Below are 23,019 nucleotides of genomic sequence, written 5' to 3'. Positions count from 1 at the left end.
ACCAGAGGGAAAAATTATCATAAAAATCATATTACAATGGTAATAAAAATGATTATATAAAATTTTTATAAAATAAAAATTTGTATTAAAAAATTACAATCAACCTTTGGCCTTTAAAGGTTTTGGGCAGATACCCCACTTGCCCACTGTTGTAATACGTGCTATTTCCCTGGTATAAGTGAAGCGTGGACAGGGAATTGATGAGTTTTATTTTTGAGATGGGGTCTCACTATGTTGCCCAGGCTGGTCTCGAACTCCTGGGCTCAAGCAATCCTTCTGCCTTAGCTTCCTAGGTAGCTGGGATTACAAGGGTGAGCCACCATGCCCAGATAGATGAATTAATAAACACATATATTATTTATTCTATATTATATTATATTATTTATTATTTATTGTGTATTATATATTATTTATTATATATTATATTATATATTACATATTATTTATTATACATATTTATTATGTATTATGTATTATGTATTATGTACATATATTATGTACATATATTATGTATTATGTATTATGTATACATAATACATATGTATTATGTATATGTATTATGTATTATGTATACATATTATTATGTATCATATTTATTATGTATTATAGATCATATAATATATCATATATATCATATAATGTATTATATATCATATATCATATATCATATATGATATATATCATATATCATATAATATATAGTATATGATATATTATATAATTATATGACATATAATACATAATAAATATATATAATTAATATATAATATATAATATAACAAATAATAAATAATATAATATATAATAAATAATATATAATATATAATAAATTAAATATAATTATATTATATCATATAATATTATATTATAAATCATATAATTATATTATAGCATATAATTATATTATATATCCTGATATATAATTATATATTATATTATATCATATATAATTATATATTATATATGATATATAATATAATATATGATTATATAATATAATTGTATATTATATATTATTATATTTATTATATATAATATATTATATTATTTTATATATATTACATATATATCTATATGGGCTGAAAGTGGTGGCTCACAGCTGTAATCCCAGAACTTTGGGAGGCTGTGGTGGGAAGATCACTTGAACCCAGGAGTTCAAGAGCAGCCTAGACAACATGGCGAGTCCCCATATCTACAAAAAATACAAAAATTAGCCCTGTGTGGAGGTGCACATCTGTAATCCCAGCTACTTGGGAGGCTGAGGTGGGAGAATCTCTTGAGCCCTAGGAAGGCAGAGGTTGCAGTGAGCTGTGATCATGCCACTGAACTCCAGCTGGGACCACAAAGTGAGACCCTGTTTCAAAAACATAAAACAAAAAAACAAACAAAAAATATGATTGTGTATATTTGAAGTTTACATCATAATGCTATTGGATACCCATAGATGTGTAATACATACAGAACCACAGTAGATAAGGAGGATGAACAAGTCTAGAGATGTAATGTACAACATGAGGACTAAAGTTAAAATTGTATTGTGTTAGGGTTTTTTGTTACATAAATAGATTTTAGCAGCTCTAGTCCCACAAAAAAAGTAACCATGTGAGATGATAGATATATTAACCGACTCCACTGTAGTAACCATTCCACTATCTGTATGTATCTAATTTTTTTGATTGTTTGTTTTTTGAGACAGAGTTTCACTCTGTTGCCCAGGCTGGAGTGCAGTGGCCCACTGTCAGCTCACTGCAACCTCCGCCTCCTGGGTTCAAGTGATTCTCCTGCCTCATCCTCCCCAGTAGTTGGGATTACAGGTGCTAACACACCTGGCTAATTTTTGTATTTTTAGTAGAGACGAGGTTTCACCATGTTGGCCAGGCTGATCTTGACCTCAAGTGATCTGCCCACCTTGGCCTCCCAAAGCGCTGGGATTACAGGGCAGGGATTAATATTTTTAACAAATTTTAAATTGCCTGAAGTCCTTTCTTTCCATGTGTGTATTTCCTGTAAATTTCTTGAGGTTGCTGTAACTGCATGGCATTCATTCATCGCCTCCTGGCTGTGATGTCCTTTATGACGATTGAGATTTTGTGGTCTTGCAATGTTTGGGTACCTAGGTTGGACTTTGAGTCTTCATTTTTCTGTGAAGGAAACTGAAGTGGAGAGAAGGATGTGGCCCTTGAGGTGACCCAGTACCCGGGAGCACCAACAATGGCTTGTGCCGGGAAGTTGTAGTCATGGCCTTGGAATTTCCTTCTGAGCCACACAACAGCCTGGGTCAGAGGTCACATCATGAGGGGCTGCTGTCCCGCATCCGACATCCTCAGGGTGTCCTGTGGTTTAAGGGACTGTGCTCGGAGAAGACGTGCTGTCAGCGGTAAGTCACTGGTAGGGCCTTGGCTTTTGAAATCTGAATTTTCTGTCTGATGACTAAGTTTTAAAGGGTAGCATTTCAGGTGGTTTGGGGAGTATTGGTAATTCTCCTGACTGAAGCATGTCTTGGAAGGTTAATTCTTTGTTTTGTGCAATTCTAGTGAGTCATTAATATTGCTGATTTTATTGTCTTGTAAATTTATTGTCTCAAAAATGAATATCAGAAACAACTTGGTGGCTTGCTTTTCACAGCGACGTCAACGAGTAGGCAATTGGTAACTAGACTAAAAAAATGTTTTGGCAGGGCCTGTGAACATCTCACTAAACAGCTCTCCTCCCTCACGGTACCCTCCCTCAGCCCCGCCCCACAGTGTCTTCCCTGTAATAGTTTCAGTGTAAATTAGCCTCAGGAAACTAAGAGAATGTACGTGTCAATTGACTGTTTTTTAGTTTTTGTTTTAAAAAACACATGTTTTTTCTGGGCTCAGGATCAGTTTGCACAACTGCGTTACATTTCTATAAAAATGCTCTAGGCCAGGCATGGTGGCTTGTGTTTGTAATCCCAGCACTTTGGGAGGCTAAGGTGGGGAGGGTCACTGGAGTCCAAGAATTTGCATAGTGAGACGTGTCTCTACAAAAAATAAACACAGTTAGCTGGGCATGGTGGTGTGTGCCTGTAGTCCCAGATACTCAGGAGGCTGAGGTGGGAGGATCTCTTGAGCCTGGGAGGTTGAAGCTGCAGTGAACTATGATAGCACCAATGCACTCCAGCCTAGGAGACAGAGCAAAACCCTGTCTATAAAAATAAAATAAAATAAAATGAGCCTGATAATATCTACCTCCTGTCTTACGAGGACTATGGGTTCAACACATATCAAGTATTTCCAAAACCATACAACTGATAATAATTAACAGCTAACATTATGATGAGTATATACTTTGTACCAGGTACAGCACTAAGAAATTTCCAAACATTAGTTAATTTAATAATTGCAGGATTCCTAAGAGGTAGAAGCTATTTTATCCCTCTTCTACAGACAAAGAACAAGGCTTAAAAAGATGAAGTAAGCTGGGCGTGGTGGATCACTCCTGTAATTCTCGTGCTTGTCTGGGAGGCCAAGGCAGGAGGATCAATTGAGCCCAGGAGGTTGAGGCTGCAGTGAGCCAAGATCACACCATTGCACACCAGCCTGGGCAACAGACCAAGACCCTTTCTCAAAGAAATAAATAAAAACCAAAATGAAACAAAAACCTTCTAAACAGTGGAACTAAGATTCTTTCTTCTCAGCTCCTCCTGCACAGGCATATACCATGGCATAGAAATTATTTTGCAGGCCAGGTGCGGTGGCTCACGCCTGTAATCCCAGCATTTTGGGAGGCCAAGGTGGGTGGATCACCTGAGGTCAGGAGTTCGCGACCAGCCTGGTCAACATTGTGAAACCCCATCTCTACTAAAAATACAAAAAATTAGCTGGGCATGGTGGCGGGTACCTGTAATCCCAGCTACTCGTGAGGCTGAGGCAGGAGAATCGCATGAACTCAGGAGGCAGAGGTTGCAGTGAACCATGGACGCACCACTTCACTCCAGCCTGAGCGACAGAGGCAGACACTGTCTCAAAAAAAAAAAAAAATTATTTTGCAAAGGGCAAGAAAGAAAAGGGAGAAAGAGGACATCAACAAGTGGTTAAACCAAAAAGACACAGAGGAAGGAAGGGTGGTATGTTGAGAAAAAGGTGATAGGAAGCAATACATGCAAATAGGGTTGACTTTGTTTTGAATTCAAAGAGCAACTATTCTTAGTAAGACATATTTGGTTTTCTTTTCTTTTTTTTTTTTTTTTGACTCAAAATATTTACGCTGTCTTTAAGAAATGGCTTTGCTATGGTGGGGCATGGTGGCTCATGCCTGCAATGCTAGCACTTTGGGAGGCCAAGGCGGAAGCATCACGTGAGGCCAGGAGTTCAAGACCAGCCTGGCCAACATGGTGAAACCCCATCTCTACTAAAAATACAAAAATTAGCTGAGCGTGTTGGCAGGCACCTGTAATCCCAGCTATTCGGGAGGCTGAGGCAGGAGAATCGCTTGAACCCCGGAGGCGGAGGTTGCAGTGAGCTGAGATCGTGCCACTGCACTCCAGCCTGGGCAACAAAATGAGACTCCATCTCACACAGAGAGAGAGAGAAGACTTTGCCAAACCTTAAATTCTGTTACCTTCCGTGTCCCTGTGTGATGTGGGCAGCAGAATGTTCCAGAGTTGCTGTCCTATGACTGTTTCCAATCTAAGCCTAAACGAGAAACATTAAATTCCAACTCTGATCTGGGTACCCTGCACCTCTCCATATTACAAGGCATCCTGAAATCACCATTTGTTATTGCTTGTTATTTCAGTAAGGCCTCATAGCGGAGACTCCCCTGCTACATATGAACAATTATTCCTCCTGCCTTTAATAATATATCAGGCTATTGTAGACAGATACACTAAAAAATATATATTTATAAATCCCTCTTTCCAAAATCTGCACTCTCAAAAGTACTTCTGATCAAAATGGACTTCCCATTAATTCTTTTTTTTTTTTTTTTTTTTTCTTAGGGATACGGTCTCACTCTGTAGGCCAAGCTAGAGAGCAGTGGCAGGATCATAGCTCACTGCAGCCTCCAACTCCTGGGCTCAAGCAGTCCTCCTGCCTCAGCCTCTGGAGTAGATGGGGCTACAGGTGTGCACCCCACGCCTGGCTAATTTTTTTATTTTTTTGTAGAGATGGGGTCTTGCTCTGTTGCCCAGGCTGATCTCAAACTCCTGGCCTCAAATGATCCTCCCTCCTTGGCCTCCCAAAGAGTTGAGATTATAGTCCTGAGCCACTGAGCTTAGCCTGGCTTCCCATTAATTCTGTCTGCGGGGTGAGAATGTGTCAGGTGTTCAGTCTTAAGTATTCTGGCTCATGTGACAACTCATTGTCATTTGTCTATTAATATTTGATTTCATATGTTAAAAAGATAGTCAATCTAAAATTTGCTGGGAAAGAAACTGCTCGTTCTCTATTTCCTATGCTTGACCTCAAATAGGGTCATTCATCTTTCTAGATAAAGTTTCTTTTTTACACTTTTTTAACTGAAAAAAAAAGTAACATGTTAAGTCATATTTGGGTGAGGTGGAGTGGGGTAAACCACCCAGAAGCCTAATACCGTTGCACATCTACTCCTATATTTTTGTTTTTGCCTCTTAATCCCTGTCCACGTGCATGACAATTAGGATATATATCATTTAATTTTTTTATTTTTATTTTTTGAGACAGAGTCTCACTGTCACCCAGGCTAGAATACAGTGGCGCAATCTTGGCTCACTGCAACCACCACCTCCTGGGTTCAAGCAATTCTAGTGCCTCAGCCTCCCAAGTAGCTGGGACTACAGGTGTGCACCACCATGCCCAGCTAATTTTTTTTTGTATTTTTAGTAGAGACGTGGTTTTGCCATGTTGCCCAGGTTGGTCCCTAAGTCCTGAGCTGAGGCAATCCACCTGCCTCGGCCTCCCAAAGGGCTAGGATTACAGGCGTGAGCCACCGTGCCAGGCCAGGATACGTATCAATTGATAGTCTGCTGTGGTCACTGAAGCTAGTATCATAAATGTGTTTACATGTTTCTGCACAGTCTTCATGTCAGAGTGTACCTTAGCAACAAAGTTGGATAAATTGGGGCAGACACTTACTTTCAAAATAACACTTTTTCATATTTCCTTTAGAATCACAGGGCACTTGGCAGGCCTCTGCTTGGGCTAGAATTGTATCGTAGCAAGGCAGTTGATTATTGGAATGGTTGCCAGTTGACATCTATGAGAAGCCTTGTTCTCCAAAGGATTTCCTTTGAGGGTGATGCCAGGGCTCCAATAGTGTCTGAACAGCTGGAAATGAAAAAAAAACAAAACAAAACAAAAAAACAAAAACAAAAAAAAAACAAGGGAAAGCAGTATTGTTTCACAATTGTTAGTATTGAAAAGAAAATTTCAGAGTGTCTGGCAAGCCAGACAAAGCTACAGATGTCAATTCTTTCTTTGTACACACCCAGAATGGTGAAGTTTTCAGAACTGGTGATAAGAACAGGATACTCTGATCTTACTTGAGTATGGAACAACAGGCAGGTGCTCCCTTTTGAAAAATAAACCGCAGCAATGCTGTCCAAAGAAAGCTGTACCTTCAAAAACATGACGATTCAAAGGTGAGTCTGTTTAGACACTTCTCTGTGCTGTTTGCAGAGACATTTTGCTTTCTACAGGGAGGCATTAAAATACGGAGCATGTTTGTAAATTTCCCAGGAATTACTGTTGAGAAGAGGAAAGAAAGTGAAAGACCTAGGGTGGATACTAACATCGTGATAAATAGTTACTTCCTTAAATTGCTGAGCAGATAAGGTGAGATTGTTTTATGTAATGAGGATTATTTTTTTCAGATGAAAATGAGAACCTCAGGGAAGACCTTTAAGTGTGAGTGTGAACTTTGTGAGCTTGAAAATATTTCAAGAAAATGCGACATTTCATCTTCTTTATTACTGTGATTAAAACTTTATTTGATCCAATAATGTCTTTCAGATACCAGTTTGTTTTCATAAAATTTATTAGACTGTGATTGAGTAACTCAAGAGCATGTTTATACCCTTAACCTTTTATGATAACACGAAGCTCAGAACTGTTTCATAGATGCAGAAAACAAACAGCATTTCTTTCTTAAAACTCTCCCCTATTCTCAGTCGAGACTTTTCTCAAATCTATGATTAAAGTTTTAAAAGAATTTAACATAACTTTCTGGATGTGATACCATTTTCCTTCTTAAAACTTTTACTCTATTGACCTTAGGTTCTTTCCAATGAGAACTGAATCAGTGTAGCTTGAAAATTTTATCTAAAGTACCTGTGCAATTGCTATTATCTGCCCTATTGAAACTTGAAATTAACATTTCTAGTGTACTTTTTTGATGAAGGAATCATTTATACATGTTGGTATAGCAGCAGCAATTTCAGTCTAATTTAAAATTGTAATGGCTTTCATTGAACTTAGGGAATGATTGAAAGGAAGCTGATGGATTTTTAAAAATTAAGTCAAATCAATGAAGATGCTTACTCTGGGCAAGGCTGATGGATTCTAACAGGATCTGAGCCCATTTTCCCACTAAGGCAATTAACACCTGAAGTTAGGAGTTCAACGGGTGAACAAGGACTTTGCATGGACTCATCAAATGTCCACAGCTGCCTGCTTTGACTTGTATGTGCGGAATGGCAAGGCTGTGGATTGAAGTTTTTCCTCTGTTTTTAATCTGTTCGTTGGAGTGTTTAGGAGTATGTGAAACTTTTCTTGATTTTTCTCCGAGCTGGGGGCTGCTGAGTCATTGTTACAACTCAGAATCAAGAGATATTGAGATTAGCCCCCATGTAAGCAGGACATGCTATGTTGATTTAGATCCCAAAACAAGGAAAACCTGACTTGATGGAAATATGGGATGACTTCTTTTGAGGAAGGAATAAGATAATTTTCTCATAGGATTTCATGACAGCTTTGGATATGTTGGTGATAAGTGAATAATCCCTGTTGAACCAGAAGAGAAGAGACTATCTTTTCTTGTTATTTATTTAATCTTGCCCTACCTGCAAATACATTGGGGGTTAGGGCTTCGCCATATGAGTTTTAGGGGAACACAATACAGTCCATAAATCCCGGTCTCCAGGAGCTCAGGGTCAAGGAGAGGGTCACGAAGGATGCAGGATGGCTGGCCACTGGGTGGGACTGAGCCATAAGTGCAGTAGGCACCTTCGGCCTGCAACTGTGCTGCCACCTGCTTCCATTTGCAGAGACGCTCATTCTTGTCAGGATAGCAGTTCCAAACCTAACAGGCCTTGAGAAATGTCAGCGTTATTCTTAGCCTGGAGAGTTGGTACGTCCCGTGGTGCATGAGAGAAACGAGACTGCCCTGTAGTCCCAGCTACTCAGGAGGCTGAGCTGGGAGTATCGCTTGAGCCTGGGAAGTGGAGGTTGCAGTGAATTAAGATCGCATCACTGCACCGCAGCCTGGACAACAGAGCAAGACTCTGTCTAAAAAAAATTAAATTAAAACAAGAGCTCCCTTAGGGCCAGGCACTGTGCTAAGTGTGTAAAGGCAAGATTGTGTCTCATCTGAGACTGTCTTTTTTATCTTTCCTCAAGGAAAGGTTTATGAGAAGGACCCTCAAGGCTGGACAAGGAGACAAGGCCAGGATCTACTCATGCGCATCCTTTCTTTAGATCTGCTTCAAGTGGCCGGTTGGCCGCTAAATACAGGGGAAAAGAACTGTATTTAGTGGGGACTATAGAGTCATATAAAATAGGCATTGAGTTCTCTAAAGGATTTCCTCTAAAGAAATACAAGGAAGGAACCTTGTGTGTCATCTGGTCCAGAGAGTAGTGTTGGAGCTATTTCATACTAGCCTCGGAGAGCCAATTGCTACATTTTCAGGAATGCGGGGAGCCAATTGTAAAGCATAGCCATTGTTAAAATGAAATTATATACACATGCTTAAACACATGGTGTTAACAAACAAAGATAATAAAAATCTATCCCTTCCTAATTATTTTTACGGCACTTAACTGTATTCTATGAGCTTGAGGTTATGTTTGTCTATCGTATCTGTATGTTGAAATTACTAGCAGTGTTGTCATGACAGTGGCTTGAAATCAGACACAGTGAAGGTATTTAGAGGGCAGCAGGACAATTTATGGTTAGGACAGTCACCAGTTGACATCCATGAGAAGCCTTGTTCTTCAAAGGATTTCCTTTGAGGGTGATGCCAGGCTCCAGCAAATGCTACAAATCAGGCTTTTTCCTTCCAGAAAGCCAGTTGTTAAACATTCACCAGCACCCCACTGGGCTCGGCCCATTTATTTTTGGATGTGAGATAGGGGCATGGAGACAAACGGTAACTTGTCCAGAGTCCTGCAGCCCCTTGTAACCAGCAGGACCAAGGCTAGACTTGAATCTCCCAGGCTTTCTGTTATACCACTCAGAGATTTCAGTCCTGAAAGTCACAAGGGACAGGGTTGGATTTGCCTGTGGGCTCGTATCGCCAGTGCTTTTCTATTATTGGTGACAGCGCTGTAGGGAATCAGGTCATACACAAGAAGGGGGCTGATTAACTAACACAGAAATCAAATTCATTGCCAGGTGGGTGGTCATCTGCTTACTGATTACCAGCAAGTGGGATAAATGAAGAGGAGGCAGAGATTGGATCCTGAGCTCTGTCCCTAATGCATGCGGGTACAATTATTGAATGGAAGAATAAGTGAAGAATGAACAACACCCACCACCCCTGAGAATATGTTATATATGTATTTGCTAATTTATTTTACATCTCCCTCATTAGAATATAAGCTCCATGAGGATGGGGACTTTGTCTCGTGTGCCGTGGTACACCTAGCTCCCAGAAAAGTGCCTGGCATATAGATAGAAAGTACTCAATTGATATTTTCTTTTTTTTTTTTTTTTTGAGAGGAGTTTTGCTCTTGTTGCCCAGGCTGGAGTGCAGCGGCGCGATCTCGGCTCACTGCAACCTCCACCTCCTGGGTTCAAGCGATTCTCCTGCCTCAGCCTCCCAAGTAGCTGGAATTACAGGTATGTGCCACCACGCCTGGCTAATTTTGTATTTTTAGTAGAGACGGGGTTTCTCCATGTTGGTCAGGCTCCAGGTTGGTCTCAAACTCCTGACCTCAGGTGATCCGCCCACCTCGGCCTCCTAAAGTACTGGGATTACAGGCGTGAGCCACCGCGCCCAGCCTCAATAGATATTTTTGAATGAATGAATTAACTGATCCTTCCAACTCCTGGCATTATACAGTGCCGACTCCCAGAGAAAGTTTTGCCCAGAGGAATATGCCTGGCAGAGTGCAGCGTCGGTGACCCTCTAACCCTTTGTCTGGCTGCTAGACTCTCAGTGACTACCATTTCTCTTCCCTCTTAGATGACGGAGGGCCGCCGATGTCAAGTACATCTTCTTGATGACAGGAAGCTGGAACTCCTAGTACAGGTAAATCACTTTTGGTCAACTTTCTGAGTTTCTTTGGTGACTGATGTGGTTTCAGACCTTGATCCAGCTGGGGATGAAGGGGGATTTGGTAAACTTTTTAAATCTCTGTTAATATCTGTGAGAGAATGACTAGGACCCACCAGGGTGTTTTGTGTGTGTGCTATTTTGGTTGTGTCTGTACACCAGCCTAAGGCATCCAAGGCCAGATGTACATCTACCCTATTGTTACAAATTTCTAGAAAATGAAATTCCACAATGCCGTTAGCTATTCTTTCTGCCTGGAAGGAGTTAACTACAATGTAACCTAAATAACTCTTGCTGTAACTAAAATTGATTTAATCTTCCTTGCTCAGAGGGGATAGAAAAAGATTTGGTTCTTTTTGTTTGTTTTTTTGTTTTGTTTTGTTTTGAGACAGAGTGTCGCTCTTGTTGCCCAGACTGAAGTGCAGTGGCACGATCTCAGCTCACCGCAACCTCTGCCTCCCGGGTTCAAGCGATTCTCCTGCTTCAGCCTCCCAAGTAGCTGGAATTACAGGCATGTGCCACCATTCCCGGCTAATTTTTTGTATTTTTAGTTGAGACAGGGTTTCTCCATGCTGGTCAGGCTGGTCTCGAACTCCTGACCTCAGGTGATCTGCCTGCCTCAGCCTCCCAAAGTGCTGAGATTATAGACTTGAGCCACTGTGCCTGGCCTAAAGGTTTGCTCTTTTCTTTTCCAGTTGAGATTAAAGAGGAACAGTCTCTGTACTCTGTCCTCTTTCTAAGTGCTAAGCGACCCCCTTCTTACCCCATCCCATGGGCTGACATTGGCATCACTTGTGAGCATCTGGAGAAACTGAGATGCAGGAAATCAATCAATTCCAACTAGGAACACATCAGTGTCAGCAAAATTGGAGAAGTAATTGGAATCATAGACCCTCACCCTTTTCAACTTCTTCTTAAACAGACCATTGTTTGACCCAAAGCTCTGAAGAATGGTGTCTCCAACTCTGACTTAAAAAGTTTATCATTCCAGATCTGTTGTTCAATGCCAGTTTGTATTACATTTGCTTGCTGTTTATTCTTAGATGTCTATCTCTGAGTCCTAGAGCATTGTCTCCTTCTCTATCACATTTTGTTGTGAGGAAGCTGCAGTTCATCAGTGGGTTGAGAGGATGCCATCTGCTCATGGGGGAAGAGATGCTACTTCAAAGGGGAAACTCTCATGCAGACACTTGCATCCCATGTTGCCTTGTACATGCTGCTTGGAATTGAAAATGTTCAAACTGCTGACTTTGAGTGAATACTTTTAATAGGATTCAAATGATAAAGGCTTTATAAATGCAATATAGGAAACAAAATAGGAAAAGGGCTCATAAGCACATGACACTAATTCGAGTGTTGTTCCCTTTTTGGTGGATTTCTTTCCAGCATTTTTCATATTTATATTTCTTGCATGGCTGTAATCATAGTACATGTATAATTCTACATATCTTATTTTTCCTTTTCCACTTACCATTGTCTTTCACTGACATTTTCTAAGTTACTGTAATACTGTAAGTTGTCATTCTCCTCAACAGCTGCATAAATTCTAGAAATTGATATACCATTATTTTCTAATCATTTCCCCATTTGAGTATATTTAAGGGGTTTAAAAAATAATTTTCCCACTATTACAAGTAAATGCTGTGATTAATATATCCCTATAATAGGGTTCTCCTGCATTTTAGATTACGGCTGTTTTAGGCTAGATTCCATGCCTAAAGTCATTAAAAGTCAAATTCGTGGTTTGAATTTGGAAGAATGAGGCAATAAAGGGAAACCATCAAATTGAGTGAGATCTCGTTAATTAGCAGAATCGTTAACTGAGAAACATTCGAAGCTTCAAATTGTCAAGACTCAGTGCAAAGAGTTTATAGGCGAGTGGTCTGGTGTATTTTACATGCTTTTCCTGAATCAAAGCTTGGAGGTTTAGAAAGAAGCCACCTTCTGGAATGGGAAATGAGACCTCAAATGGCAGTTTAGGAACTATCTCTTGGCCAGCCTGCTTTCAGAAAAAAATAGATTTACTTACTGATGTGTGCAGTTTGGGAACAGTTGTCTTCAACCCTATAAAATCAAGAAAATGTTGAATTAGGCGAACGAGAGAAGTTCATGTCCTTTCCACCGCTGTATAGAACAGGCTTCCTGTGTTATTCTCACTTCCTGGAACATGCTCCTTCCCACACCCCCACGCCCTGGACCTGGCTGGTCTCTCTTAGGTCTTTACATCACAACTTGGAAGACACCCCCCACCAAGGCTTTCCCTGACCCCCTCCGCCTAGTCTGTACTGAGTTTCTTTCTTATGACACGGCCACACCTCGCTGTGATTGGTTGTGTACTTGTTATCACTTCCTGGAGCCTCCAACAGTTTGAGGGCTAGATCTGTGTCTCCATCATGGTGTATCCCCAGTACCTAGCCCAGGGTCAGGCACATAATGTCACTAAATAAAGTCTTGTTGAATGAAAGAATGGACAAACCCTGAGATGCCTTGACATAACTTCCCCCAAAGACTTCTTGCCAGAGTACCAGTTGCTTCACAGAGGATTTAGCTTAACACACACACACACACACACACACACACACACACTTGCACAAAATCTATCTATAGATACACACACTATCTACCTATACATAGATACATACACAATCTATCTACATATTGAGAGATATACACACTACCTAGCATAGATCGATACATGCACTATTTGTCTATCTAGGCATTGATAGTGCATGTATCTATGTATAGATAGATAGAGAGATAGTGTTTGTGTGTGTTAAGCTAAATACATATATGTATTTATATTTATATATATGGAAAGATTCTAAATTAATTGCAGAATGGGCTTTAGCAAAACTTGGAGAAACAAAATTAACACTACTGCATGAAAGGCAGCTTAAATCTATCACTCTTTTTTTCTCCTCTGCAAAATTCTGTTGCCCAGGATTCTATCTGCTGGGCAGTATCCTTTCTAAAGGGAATCTGGATTCTCTAGCTCATCTGGACCCACCTCTAGGTTTTTAATAAAACGTTTGACCTAAACTATTTCATATTTTACATTCAGAGAGTGGTAGCCTTCAGGTTCATGTATACGTTAGTCATCAGAATATATTAAACACTGAGACTGATATTGTTAAGAATAATTTCAGAACATTTGTAGTAAGCCTTAGACAAAGCAATGCCTTTCCTGATCTTTTGACCTGGAGCTGTAGAGATGGGGATGGGTGGAAAAGACACCTACATTGACCTGACAAGGTTTGTAACATGGAGAGTCAGGTTTAGAGCAAGTGTTTCTCTTCCCCCAGAGAAGTAAATGGGTTTGCATGAGGGTGGCTGACTGAAAGATATTAATAAGATGGGGCAGATGGGGGAGGTTAGTTTTTACCCACTATGAGGATAGGAAACTCATCATAGCAGAGGAGCTTCTATGGCATCAATGTTGGGTGAGAAAGCTGATGGCATCCAAACCGACTCCCCATTTGCCTCTTGCCAGGAGGATGCAGTAAGCAGACAATGACACAGATAATTTCATGCAGCACTGTAAACTCGGCCACTCCGAGCATAACATTTCCCTTCTCTGGGTTGCAGAGAAAAAATGACTGTCATCCTAATGTTCATGCTTATTCCATATAGCACTTTGAGATTACCAAGTGAAATCTGTGCTTCCAAATCCTCTATTGCTCTGAGTAGATCATACGTTACTCACAGTAGGGGAGGGCAAACGGTCAAGAGTGACATACTAGGAATTAATATTCGAGACGCTCATCCCTAAATCCACAGGCAATTTCCTGACACCCACGTCTTTACCAGGTAGCTCCTTAAGTCCTGAAATTCCACTTAAGAGCAGCTGGAAGGTGACGTGAGCATTCAGCCCCAGAACATGCCTGCAGCCTTGGTTGTGGACACATGCAGGTTGCATAGACAGATTGCCCTGCAGTTCAGCCCACAGACAGCATCTTCTGCTCTGTCTTCCAAAATTGTTTCCACCAGTTGGAAATGTACTTTAAAAAAAACCTTTATCAGGCCGGATATGGTGGCTCACACCTGTAATCCCAGCACTTTGGGAGGCCAAGGAGAGTGGATCACTTGAGGTCAGGAGTTCGAGACCAGCCTGGCCAACATGGTGAAATCCTGCCTCTACTAAAAATACAAAAAAAAAAAAAAAAAAAAAAAAAAAGCTCGGTGTCGTTGTGCATGCCTGTAATCCCAGCTACTCGGGAAGATGAGACAGGAGAATCACTTGAACCTGGGAGGCGGAGGTTGCAGTGAGCCAAGATCACACCGCTGCACTCCAGCCTGGGTGACAGAGCAAGACTTTGTCCCCCCCTCCAAAAAAAAGAAAAAAAGCCTTCATCAAAATGAGAGGAGCCACCGTCATCTTAGTCTTGGAACTGCCTCTTCTGGAAGATGCTATAGCCAGATATGGAGGGCAGAGCATGTTTTATGGTCCACCGAACTCCCCAAGTCTCGTCATATCCTTGCTCCTTGAAAATTATTTTCTTCATGTATTTTCTGACCCGAATGTATATTTGGGGGAGTGTTTTGAGAGCAGAGAAAGGGAAGTGTGCTTTAGCCATAGTGAGAATGATTTAAGTAAGAATTTCCGGACAGTGAGAGTTGCTAGATGGGGTACAGGAAGCCGTTAGTAGGAAAGATTCTGGACTCTTTCTCTTGACCTTCATAAAAATAGAGTGGATTTTCACTTGAATGGAATGGCTGAGGTGTGGCCCTTCCTTATTTGGTTCTCTTGAGGCTTGTGAGACTGTAGATATCCTGTCTCACAGGGAGCAAGCCCAGTGCCAGAAAAACCAATCTGACCTTCTACTGCTAGGCAGGCTTCGTTTCAGTGCTTCTCCCCATCACTTTAGATGAGTTGGTTGGCCGAATTGCTTCCCCACCGCCATTTTTTGGGTTTTTTTTTTTTTTTTTTTTTTTTTTTTGAGACAGAGTGTTGCTCTGTCGCCCAGGCTAGAGTGCAGTGCTGCAATCTTGGCTCACTGGACCTCCACTTCCTGGGTTCAAACGATTCTCCTGTCTCAGCCTCCCGAGTAGCTGGGACTATAGGCCTGCACCACCATGCCCAGCTAATTTTGTATTTTTAGTAGAGACAGGGTTGCGCCATGTTGACGAGGCTGGTCTGGAATTCCTGACCTCAGGTGACCCACCCACCACAGCCTTCCACACAGTGCTGGGATTACAGGTGTGAACCACCACACCTGGCCCCCACATTTTTTTGAGGCAGGGTCTCGCTCTATCAACCAGCAGTGGTGCAGTGGTGCGATTACAGCTCACTGCAACCTCAACCTTCTGGGCTCAAGTGATCCTGCCATCTCAGCCTCTCCAGTAGCTGGGGCTGACAGATGTGCATTACCACACCCTGCTAATTTTTTAAATTTTTAGAGAGACAGGGTCTCCTTCTGCTGCCCAGGCTGGTCTCCAACTCCAGATCCCAAGTGATCCTCCTGCCTTGGTCCTTCTCAAAGTGTTAAGATGGCAGGCGTGAGCCACTGCCAACACGCCCGGCCCTTCTTCCCTTTGATGATAAGAGCTTTACACATAGGAGTCCTCTCCATCCCCTCAATTCTGCCACAGTGAACCTCGCACCTTGCTTTCTCTAGGGAGCTGCCCCATGATGTGAGTCTCCTTTCCAAGTTCCAAGCTGCCCTAGGATTTCCACATCTCTCCCCTCTGACCCAGTCCCTTAGTGGCCATTGGCAAGACATTTACAACTGTCCACTGTGTGCAAATAGAGGAACAAAGAGTCCCTATGATTCTGAGAAGTGGAGCAAACTGTGACTAGTCCGTGTTTTCTAAGGGAATTAAAGATAGCAGTTAGATTATTGCCGTGTATTACGCAGGGCTCATAATCCTGAGAAAGCAACCAAGGCAGAAGCATTTGGAAAGATCTAAGCTGCACCTCGTGGTACAGTAGCCACCAGCCACATGTGGCCGTTGAGCAAAATGTGGCCAGTGCAAATTGAGATGTGTGCAAGTATAAATCACATGCCAGCTGTGAGCAAGTATAAACCACACACCAGCTTGTGAAGACTTCCTATGAAACTTAAGTAAAATGTCTTGTAAATGATTTTTGCCTTGGTGAGTCCGTGTTAAAATGATAATATTTGGGATATATTAAGATAAAATAAATATATAATAAATTTCACCTTTTAACTTTTTAAATATGGCTAAAAAAACTAAAATCTTGGCCAGGTGTGGTGGCTCATGCCTGTAATCCCAGCACTTTGGGAGGCCGAGGCGGGCAGATCATGAGGTCAGGAGATCAAGACCATCCTGGCCAACATGCTGAAACCTGTCTCTACCAGGCATGGTGGTGTGCGCCTGTAGTCCCAGCTACTCGGGAGTCTGAGGCAGGGGAATCACTTGAACCCGGGAGGTAGAAGTTGCAGTGAGTCGAGGTCACACCACTGCACTCCAGCCCGGCAACAGAGCAAGACTCCATCTCAAAAAAAAAAAAAAAAATTAAAATCTTATATTGGGCTAACTTTTGTGGCTCACATTGTATTTTTTTTGGATGGCTATTTCTAGAGCAGCAGGCCCAAACCTTTTTTGGCACCTGGGACTGGTTTCATGAAAGACAATTTTTCCACAGATGGGGTGTGGGGGGTATGGTTTCAGGATGATTCAAGCATATTACATTTATTGTGCACTTTATTTCCATGATTACTACATTGTAACATATAATGAAATAATTCTACAGCTCACCATAATGTCAAATCAGTGGGAGCCCTGAGCTTGTTTTCCTGCAACTAGATGGTCCCACGTGTGAGTGATGGGAGATAGTGACAGAGCATCAGGCATTAGAATCTTTTTTTTTTAATTTTTGAGATGGAGTCTTGCTTTGTCACCAGGCTGGAGTGCAGTGGTGCAATCTCAGCTCACTACAACCTTTGCCTTCTGAGTTCAAGTGATTCTTCTGCCTCAGCCTCCCAAGTGGCTGGGATTACAAGCACGTGCCACCACACCCAACTAATTTTTGTATTTTTAGTAGAGACAGGGTTTCACCATGTTGGCCAGGATGGTCTCAATCTCTTGACCTCATGATCCACTCACCTCGGCCAACCAAAGTGCTGGGATTACAGGTGTGAGCCACTGCACCTGGTCTAGAATCTTAGAAGGAGCGTGCAACCTGGATCCCTCACGTGCACAGTTGACAGTAGAGTTTGTGCTCCTGCGAGAATTTAATGCTGCTGCTGATCTGACAGGAGGCGGGTCTCAGGCAGTAATGCAAGCAATGGGGAGAGGCTATAAGTACAGAGGAAGCTTTTCTTGCTGCTCATCTTCTGCTGTGCAGCCCCATTCCTCACTTGGCCCAGGGGTTGGGGATTCCTACTGTAAAAGATAGAAAACAACTTAAGCTAGAGAAAATATCATGAAGGCAATCGAATTGTTTGGGGTTACCCAGATATAATACTGGATGTTTGGCACAATAATGACTACATTTTACAATTCTTTTTCTTTTTTTTTTCTTTTTCTTTTTGTTTTGTTTTGAGACAGAGCCTTACTCTGTCGCCCAGGCTGGAGTGCAGTGGTGTGATCTCAGCTCACTGCAACTTCCGCCTCCCTGGTTCAAGTGATTCTCCCACCTCAGCCTCCGGAGTTGCTGGGATTACAGGCACCCACCATCATGCCCGGCTAATTTTTGTGTGTTTGTAGAGACGGGGTTTCACTGTGTTGGCCAGGCTTCTCTTAAACTCCTGATCTCAGGTGATCCACCCGCCTTGGCCTCCCAAAGTGCTGGGATTACAGGCATGAGCCACTACACCTGGCCTACAATTTATAGAATTTATATGGAGCATATCTTATTTAATCCTCACAGTAACTGTGTAAAGTAGGTGCTAAGCAAACAGAAATTCAGAAAGATTAAATAACTTGCTCAAGGTCACATAGCTAGTTAAGTATAGGTAGCTCGAGCGTAGGTCCTCTGATAGTATAGACCATTCTCTTTTCACTGCACCATAACCAGTATATATAATAAAAACCCAAGATATGATCTATTAATAGTTCAGCTGGAACATGCTCCTCCGCCAGCCCCTGACACCAGAGCCGTAAACGATGGCAACCAAAGACTTCGAACTTTATCTCAGGTCTGCAACTGAAGATGGGCTTACCCAGGTCATTTCATTCCTTTGAACTCACTTCCTAACCTATCTGGGAAAGCCTGAAACATGTGACACATCCTCATGAAGGACTTGTGTGTCATGCATAAGTTTCGGGCTAGCAGGTGTGGAAGAAACTTCCACAGCAGTGGATGAAATAATGGTTGCCTTCCTGTCACTTTCCTCTGTCTGACAGCAATGCTGGTGATATCCCATCTTAAAGGTCAAGTACATTAATATGGGCTGTCAGTAAAATAGCATTGAGGCCAAGTAAATAGTCTGGCCTATTATGGATTAGAAAAAAAAAAGTATGACTTTTTAAAAATCTAGAACTGTAATAGTCTTACCTAAAATAGGCGAATAAACTTGGGTTCTCTTTTTTTTTGAGATGGAGCTTCACTCTGTCACCCAGGCTGGGGTGCAGTGGTGCAATCTCGGCTTACTGACTTATTGCAACCTCCACCTCCTGGGTTCAAGCAATTCTCCTACCTCAGTCTCCTGGGTTCAAGTGCTTCTTCTGCCACAGCCTCCCAAGTAGCTGGGATTACAGGCACCTGCCACCACCCCCAGCTTATTTTTTTATTTTTAGTAGAGACGGGATTTCACCATGTTGGCCAGGCTGGTCTCGAACTCTTGACCTCAGGTGATCCACCCACCTCGGCCTCCCAAATGCTGGGATTACAGGTATGAGCCACTGCGTCCGGCCTAAACTTAGATTCTCTATTCACAGGTGCACACCCATGTTTATATTCACCCTCATAGCCCAATCTTAGCGACTTCTGTGGTTAATGATATTCTTCTGCAAAAATGCAAGAGATGGCCAGGTGTTGTGGCTCACGCCTGTAATCCCAATACTTTGGGAGGCCGAGGCAGGTGGGTCACCTGAGGTCGGGACTTTGAGACCAGCCTGACCAACATGGTGAAAGCCCATCTCTACTAAAAATACAAAATTAGCCGGGCATGGTGGTGCATGCCTGTATCCCAGCTACTCGGGAGGCTGAGGCAGGAGAATCCCTTGAACGTGGGAGTTGGAGGTTGCAGTGAGCCAAGATCGCACCATTGCACTCTAGCCTGGGCAACAAGAGTGAAACTCCATCTCAAAAAAAGAAAAAAATGCAGGAGATTGTTTTCTACCAAGTAAAGCAGGAATCCCCCGCAAAGTGCATGTTGCCAAGCAGAGAATACAGAGTTGATTCCATATCTTCCCAACTGAGCAGTGTGGGCAGGTGGGCTCATTGTGGTCTGCCTGCTGGGGCATCTACCAAGGCATGCTCCAGGTCTGCCATCTGCTCCTGTCTGGTCTAAATCCACCAGGAGTTACTGTCGCAGCCAAGGGCTGGGAAGGCATGTGCAGAAGCTGGGAGCAGACAGAGGGACTCAGTGTTATGAACCTTCTGTCTGGGACCTCCCAGGCCACCAGGCCACCTCCTAAAACAAGAGCCAAAGGGGTTCAGGCAGCCCCACTTTGGGCTGACCTCACACCTCACTGCAATCTCATCATCATTTATTAGGCTCCTCTCTGAAAAGCTGGGCACTCCACCAAATGAGCAAAACAGATGTCTTCCCAGCCCCCAGGGGTGGCTGATAATATTTAACATTTGAAAAGCACATGGTGAAGAAAGACGTGTTAAGATATAGAGCACAGACAGATAACGCAATAGTAAATCTATTTGTAATCAAAAACGCATTGAGTGACGGAGAGGAATAAGAAATAGTCCATAAAATATACTCTTGGGGAGCACAAGCAGCTAAGTCGTTTCCCTCTTGGTGAGGAGGGAGGAGACACGATCCATCTTCCTTCTTCAGTCAAGGCCTTTGTGGAAAAGTTGGTAAGCTTTCTTTCTGCCCTGGTTAGAACAAAGGGGAATTCCAGTGTCCCCGAGAGGCTGTGAGAGAGGGCTGAGCATCAGGATACAGCAGATTGATGCGATCATCTAGGGAACCCCCCGCCGCGTATACGCACACACACACACACACACACACACACACACACTCAGGTGCTGGTTGAGAAGAGAAGAGACCATCCCCTTCTCCCCAGCCTGATGGGTCCACACTGCCGGTTGCCTGGCAACACCCCTTCTTTGCGCCCCTGCCCCCTCCCCCTTCTTCCTGGACCACCTCCATGTCTGTGCCCCTTGTCCCTTTGATGCCAATTTTAACCTGTTGTAAAATGTATTCATTGAAACCATTTGAAATTGCCAATATTTGGCAGACTTTGTCCTGCTAAGAGGACAATTTCATGTGGCTCAAACGTGAAGGGAGAGAGAAGAAAAGGGAGGGAAGACTTAGCCCTCCAGAACATTGTAGGTGGTTGTTTCTTTTACTACTGAGTTATTTTTTCTATGATGTCTTCACAAAATCCTTTCCACGTCTTCCCTATGGTGCCCCATAGGAGACTCTATGCAGATGGGAGCCTCAGGATAGGACATTAAACCACACGCTCCTAGTTTCTGTCTCTCTGCTAAGGGGGGATAAGAAGGGATTGGGGAGATTAAAACAAACTCAACTCACAATGCATTTCTCAAAATGCAAACAACTCTATTTACAGGGGAAAGGCACACACGTGTGCACACACCTCTATGTAGAGTATAAGGATGGGGTAACAGGGACCCAAGGGGTAACAAATCTGTGGCTGTCATCGTTTTTATTAATCCATAACTCACAGTTTGATTTTGGGCACATTGCTTAATTCAAGTACTTGCTTGTTTGGTAAATATTTATTGTTTGTCTACCACTGTGCTACACAGATCTAAGCATCCTTTTTTTGGGTTAGGAGTTCCTGTCTAGAGGTGCTCAATGATTATTTTGGTTGCAGAACTTTTTACAAGTCCAGGAGTGGCTTGTTCTTCCGTTTCCTAAAATGGACTGAGTGTTCTTCCTCAGCTCTGCTATGCCCTGGAACGGCTTCCCTTCTCCACACATCCCACCCACTGCACCCTGTCCTTTCTTGTAAGGGGATCCAGGAGGACATGAGGAGGCAGATTTACTCATCTGGCAGCCTCTGCTGCAACTTGTCCCATCCAGTGGAAGGAAGGAAGGGAGCAAGGGAGGAAGGGAGGGAGGGAGGGAGGGAGCGAGCCCCTCCCCTGAGAGAGGAGTGCAGCCTGGCCAGGTATCCCTGGTGGTGGAGGGGGGAAGCTAACGGTCTGGGGAAATGTCAGCTGCTCTGTATTTTTCTCTGAGTCTTCTACCCCAGTGAGTCTTCCCTGTAGCCCTTGAATCTCTATTTCTGGCTTCCTGGCTTGCCCAGCACAGAGCTGAGAGTTCAGCTGTCAAAGCCATGTGGAAGATTTCCATATCTTGCCAGAGCCCCTGTCCCACCCCTGCAGCTACCCGCTATGTCTTTGTGATTGAACACCTCGGTGACAGCCCCAGCACCTCATGGCAACTGAAGCCCGTCATTCCCACTCCTCCTCCAATCCGGGTCATCTTATTCTTGTGCCTGCTTTGAAAGCAAGCCCACAGTTCTCCAAATTGGCCAAGCTTTAGGAGCCAGGCAATTTTTTTCTGTGCCCCTCAATGATATCCTTAAGTCTTGCCTGTTTTTTCACTGGTAAGGGAACAACTTTCCTTCTCCTCTCCAATACATGCCCCAGTGTAGACATTTGCCACCCTGGACTCAGCATCCTCTGTGTGCCCATTGTTACCAGAGCTGCTCCTTGCCGTCCTGCCTAGTTCCATGTTCCTGGCCATCCCCATTTGTCCTATATGACACAACCAGATTATCCATCCTTCCAGGCTCCTTCATGACTTACCCCTGCTCAGGAGCCGTCAACAGCCCATCCTATTGGATTGCTCTGTTTGACTCTCGAGTTCCTCCATGATATGACTGCGAGCTGTTTATGAGAGACAGTATATAAGAGAGGTGAGGAGTACAGTTGTGCTCAAACCACCTACTCTCTGGGCAGGCCCTATGCCATTACAGTCACCACACTCTGCCCAGCAGAGCTGGGACCTTGAACTTTTACAATTGCAGGGAGTTGCGTCCGTAGTAATGGACAGAAGCCACCATGTGACCCTACTATAGAGTCTTGTAGACCAACGATTCTCAAACTTCTTTTTGCTGCAAAATTCTTTGTCCAATATCAGCACATGGAGAGGGTCTGAACCCCATCACCTTCACCCCCAAGCCCACTGACAGGGAGGCTCTGCAGGGATCTCAGCAGACTCCTGTGGGTTTGCAAATCTCTGCTTAGGTAGAAACCAGATGATAGAAAATGTAAACGTCCTTTATGCTAATAAGCAAACACATTCCTGAAAAGTTCAATGTATTAGTTGGTGCAAAAGTAATTGCACTAAAAGTAATGGCAAAAACCACAATTACTTTGGCACCAACCTAATAGATTGAACCTGAATTTTATACACCATATTTCAAACGCTTTGGGAAATTATATAGCTTAGTGATTAATCATCATATTAGCTAATTGAACACTTATTTTTGTACCAGACTCTGTTCTAAGTGTTTAATAT

At 42.8% G+C, this 23,019-nt stretch overlaps 1 protein-coding gene across 18 annotated transcripts in view; it reads left to right on the top strand.

Moving 5' to 3' along the window:
• Positions 1–23,019, top strand: part of FRMD4A (FERM domain containing 4A) — a 696,296-nt gene that overhangs the window by 461,395 nt on the left and 211,882 nt on the right. For 16 of the 18 annotated variants that reach the window (XM_024254325.3, XM_063727246.1, XM_063727245.1 and 13 more), the window contains one exon: positions 10,346–10,411. In XM_024254325.3, coding sequence (XP_024110093.2) covers positions 10,346–10,411 — 66 coding nt within the window. Of the gene's footprint in view, positions 1–2,006; positions 2,378–10,345; positions 10,412–23,019 lie in introns of those variants that run through there. The other 2 variants (XM_024254334.3, XM_063727250.1) reach the window with 2 other exon arrangements.

Source organism: Pongo abelii, chromosome 8 (assembly GCF_028885655.2).
Source record: "Pongo abelii isolate AG06213 chromosome 8, NHGRI_mPonAbe1-v2.0_pri, whole genome shotgun sequence".
NCBI lineage: Eukaryota > Metazoa > Chordata > Mammalia > Primates > Hominidae > Pongo > Pongo abelii.
The sequence above is the reverse complement of the archived record's forward strand: the minus strand, read 5'-3'. Positions and strand labels throughout refer to the sequence as shown.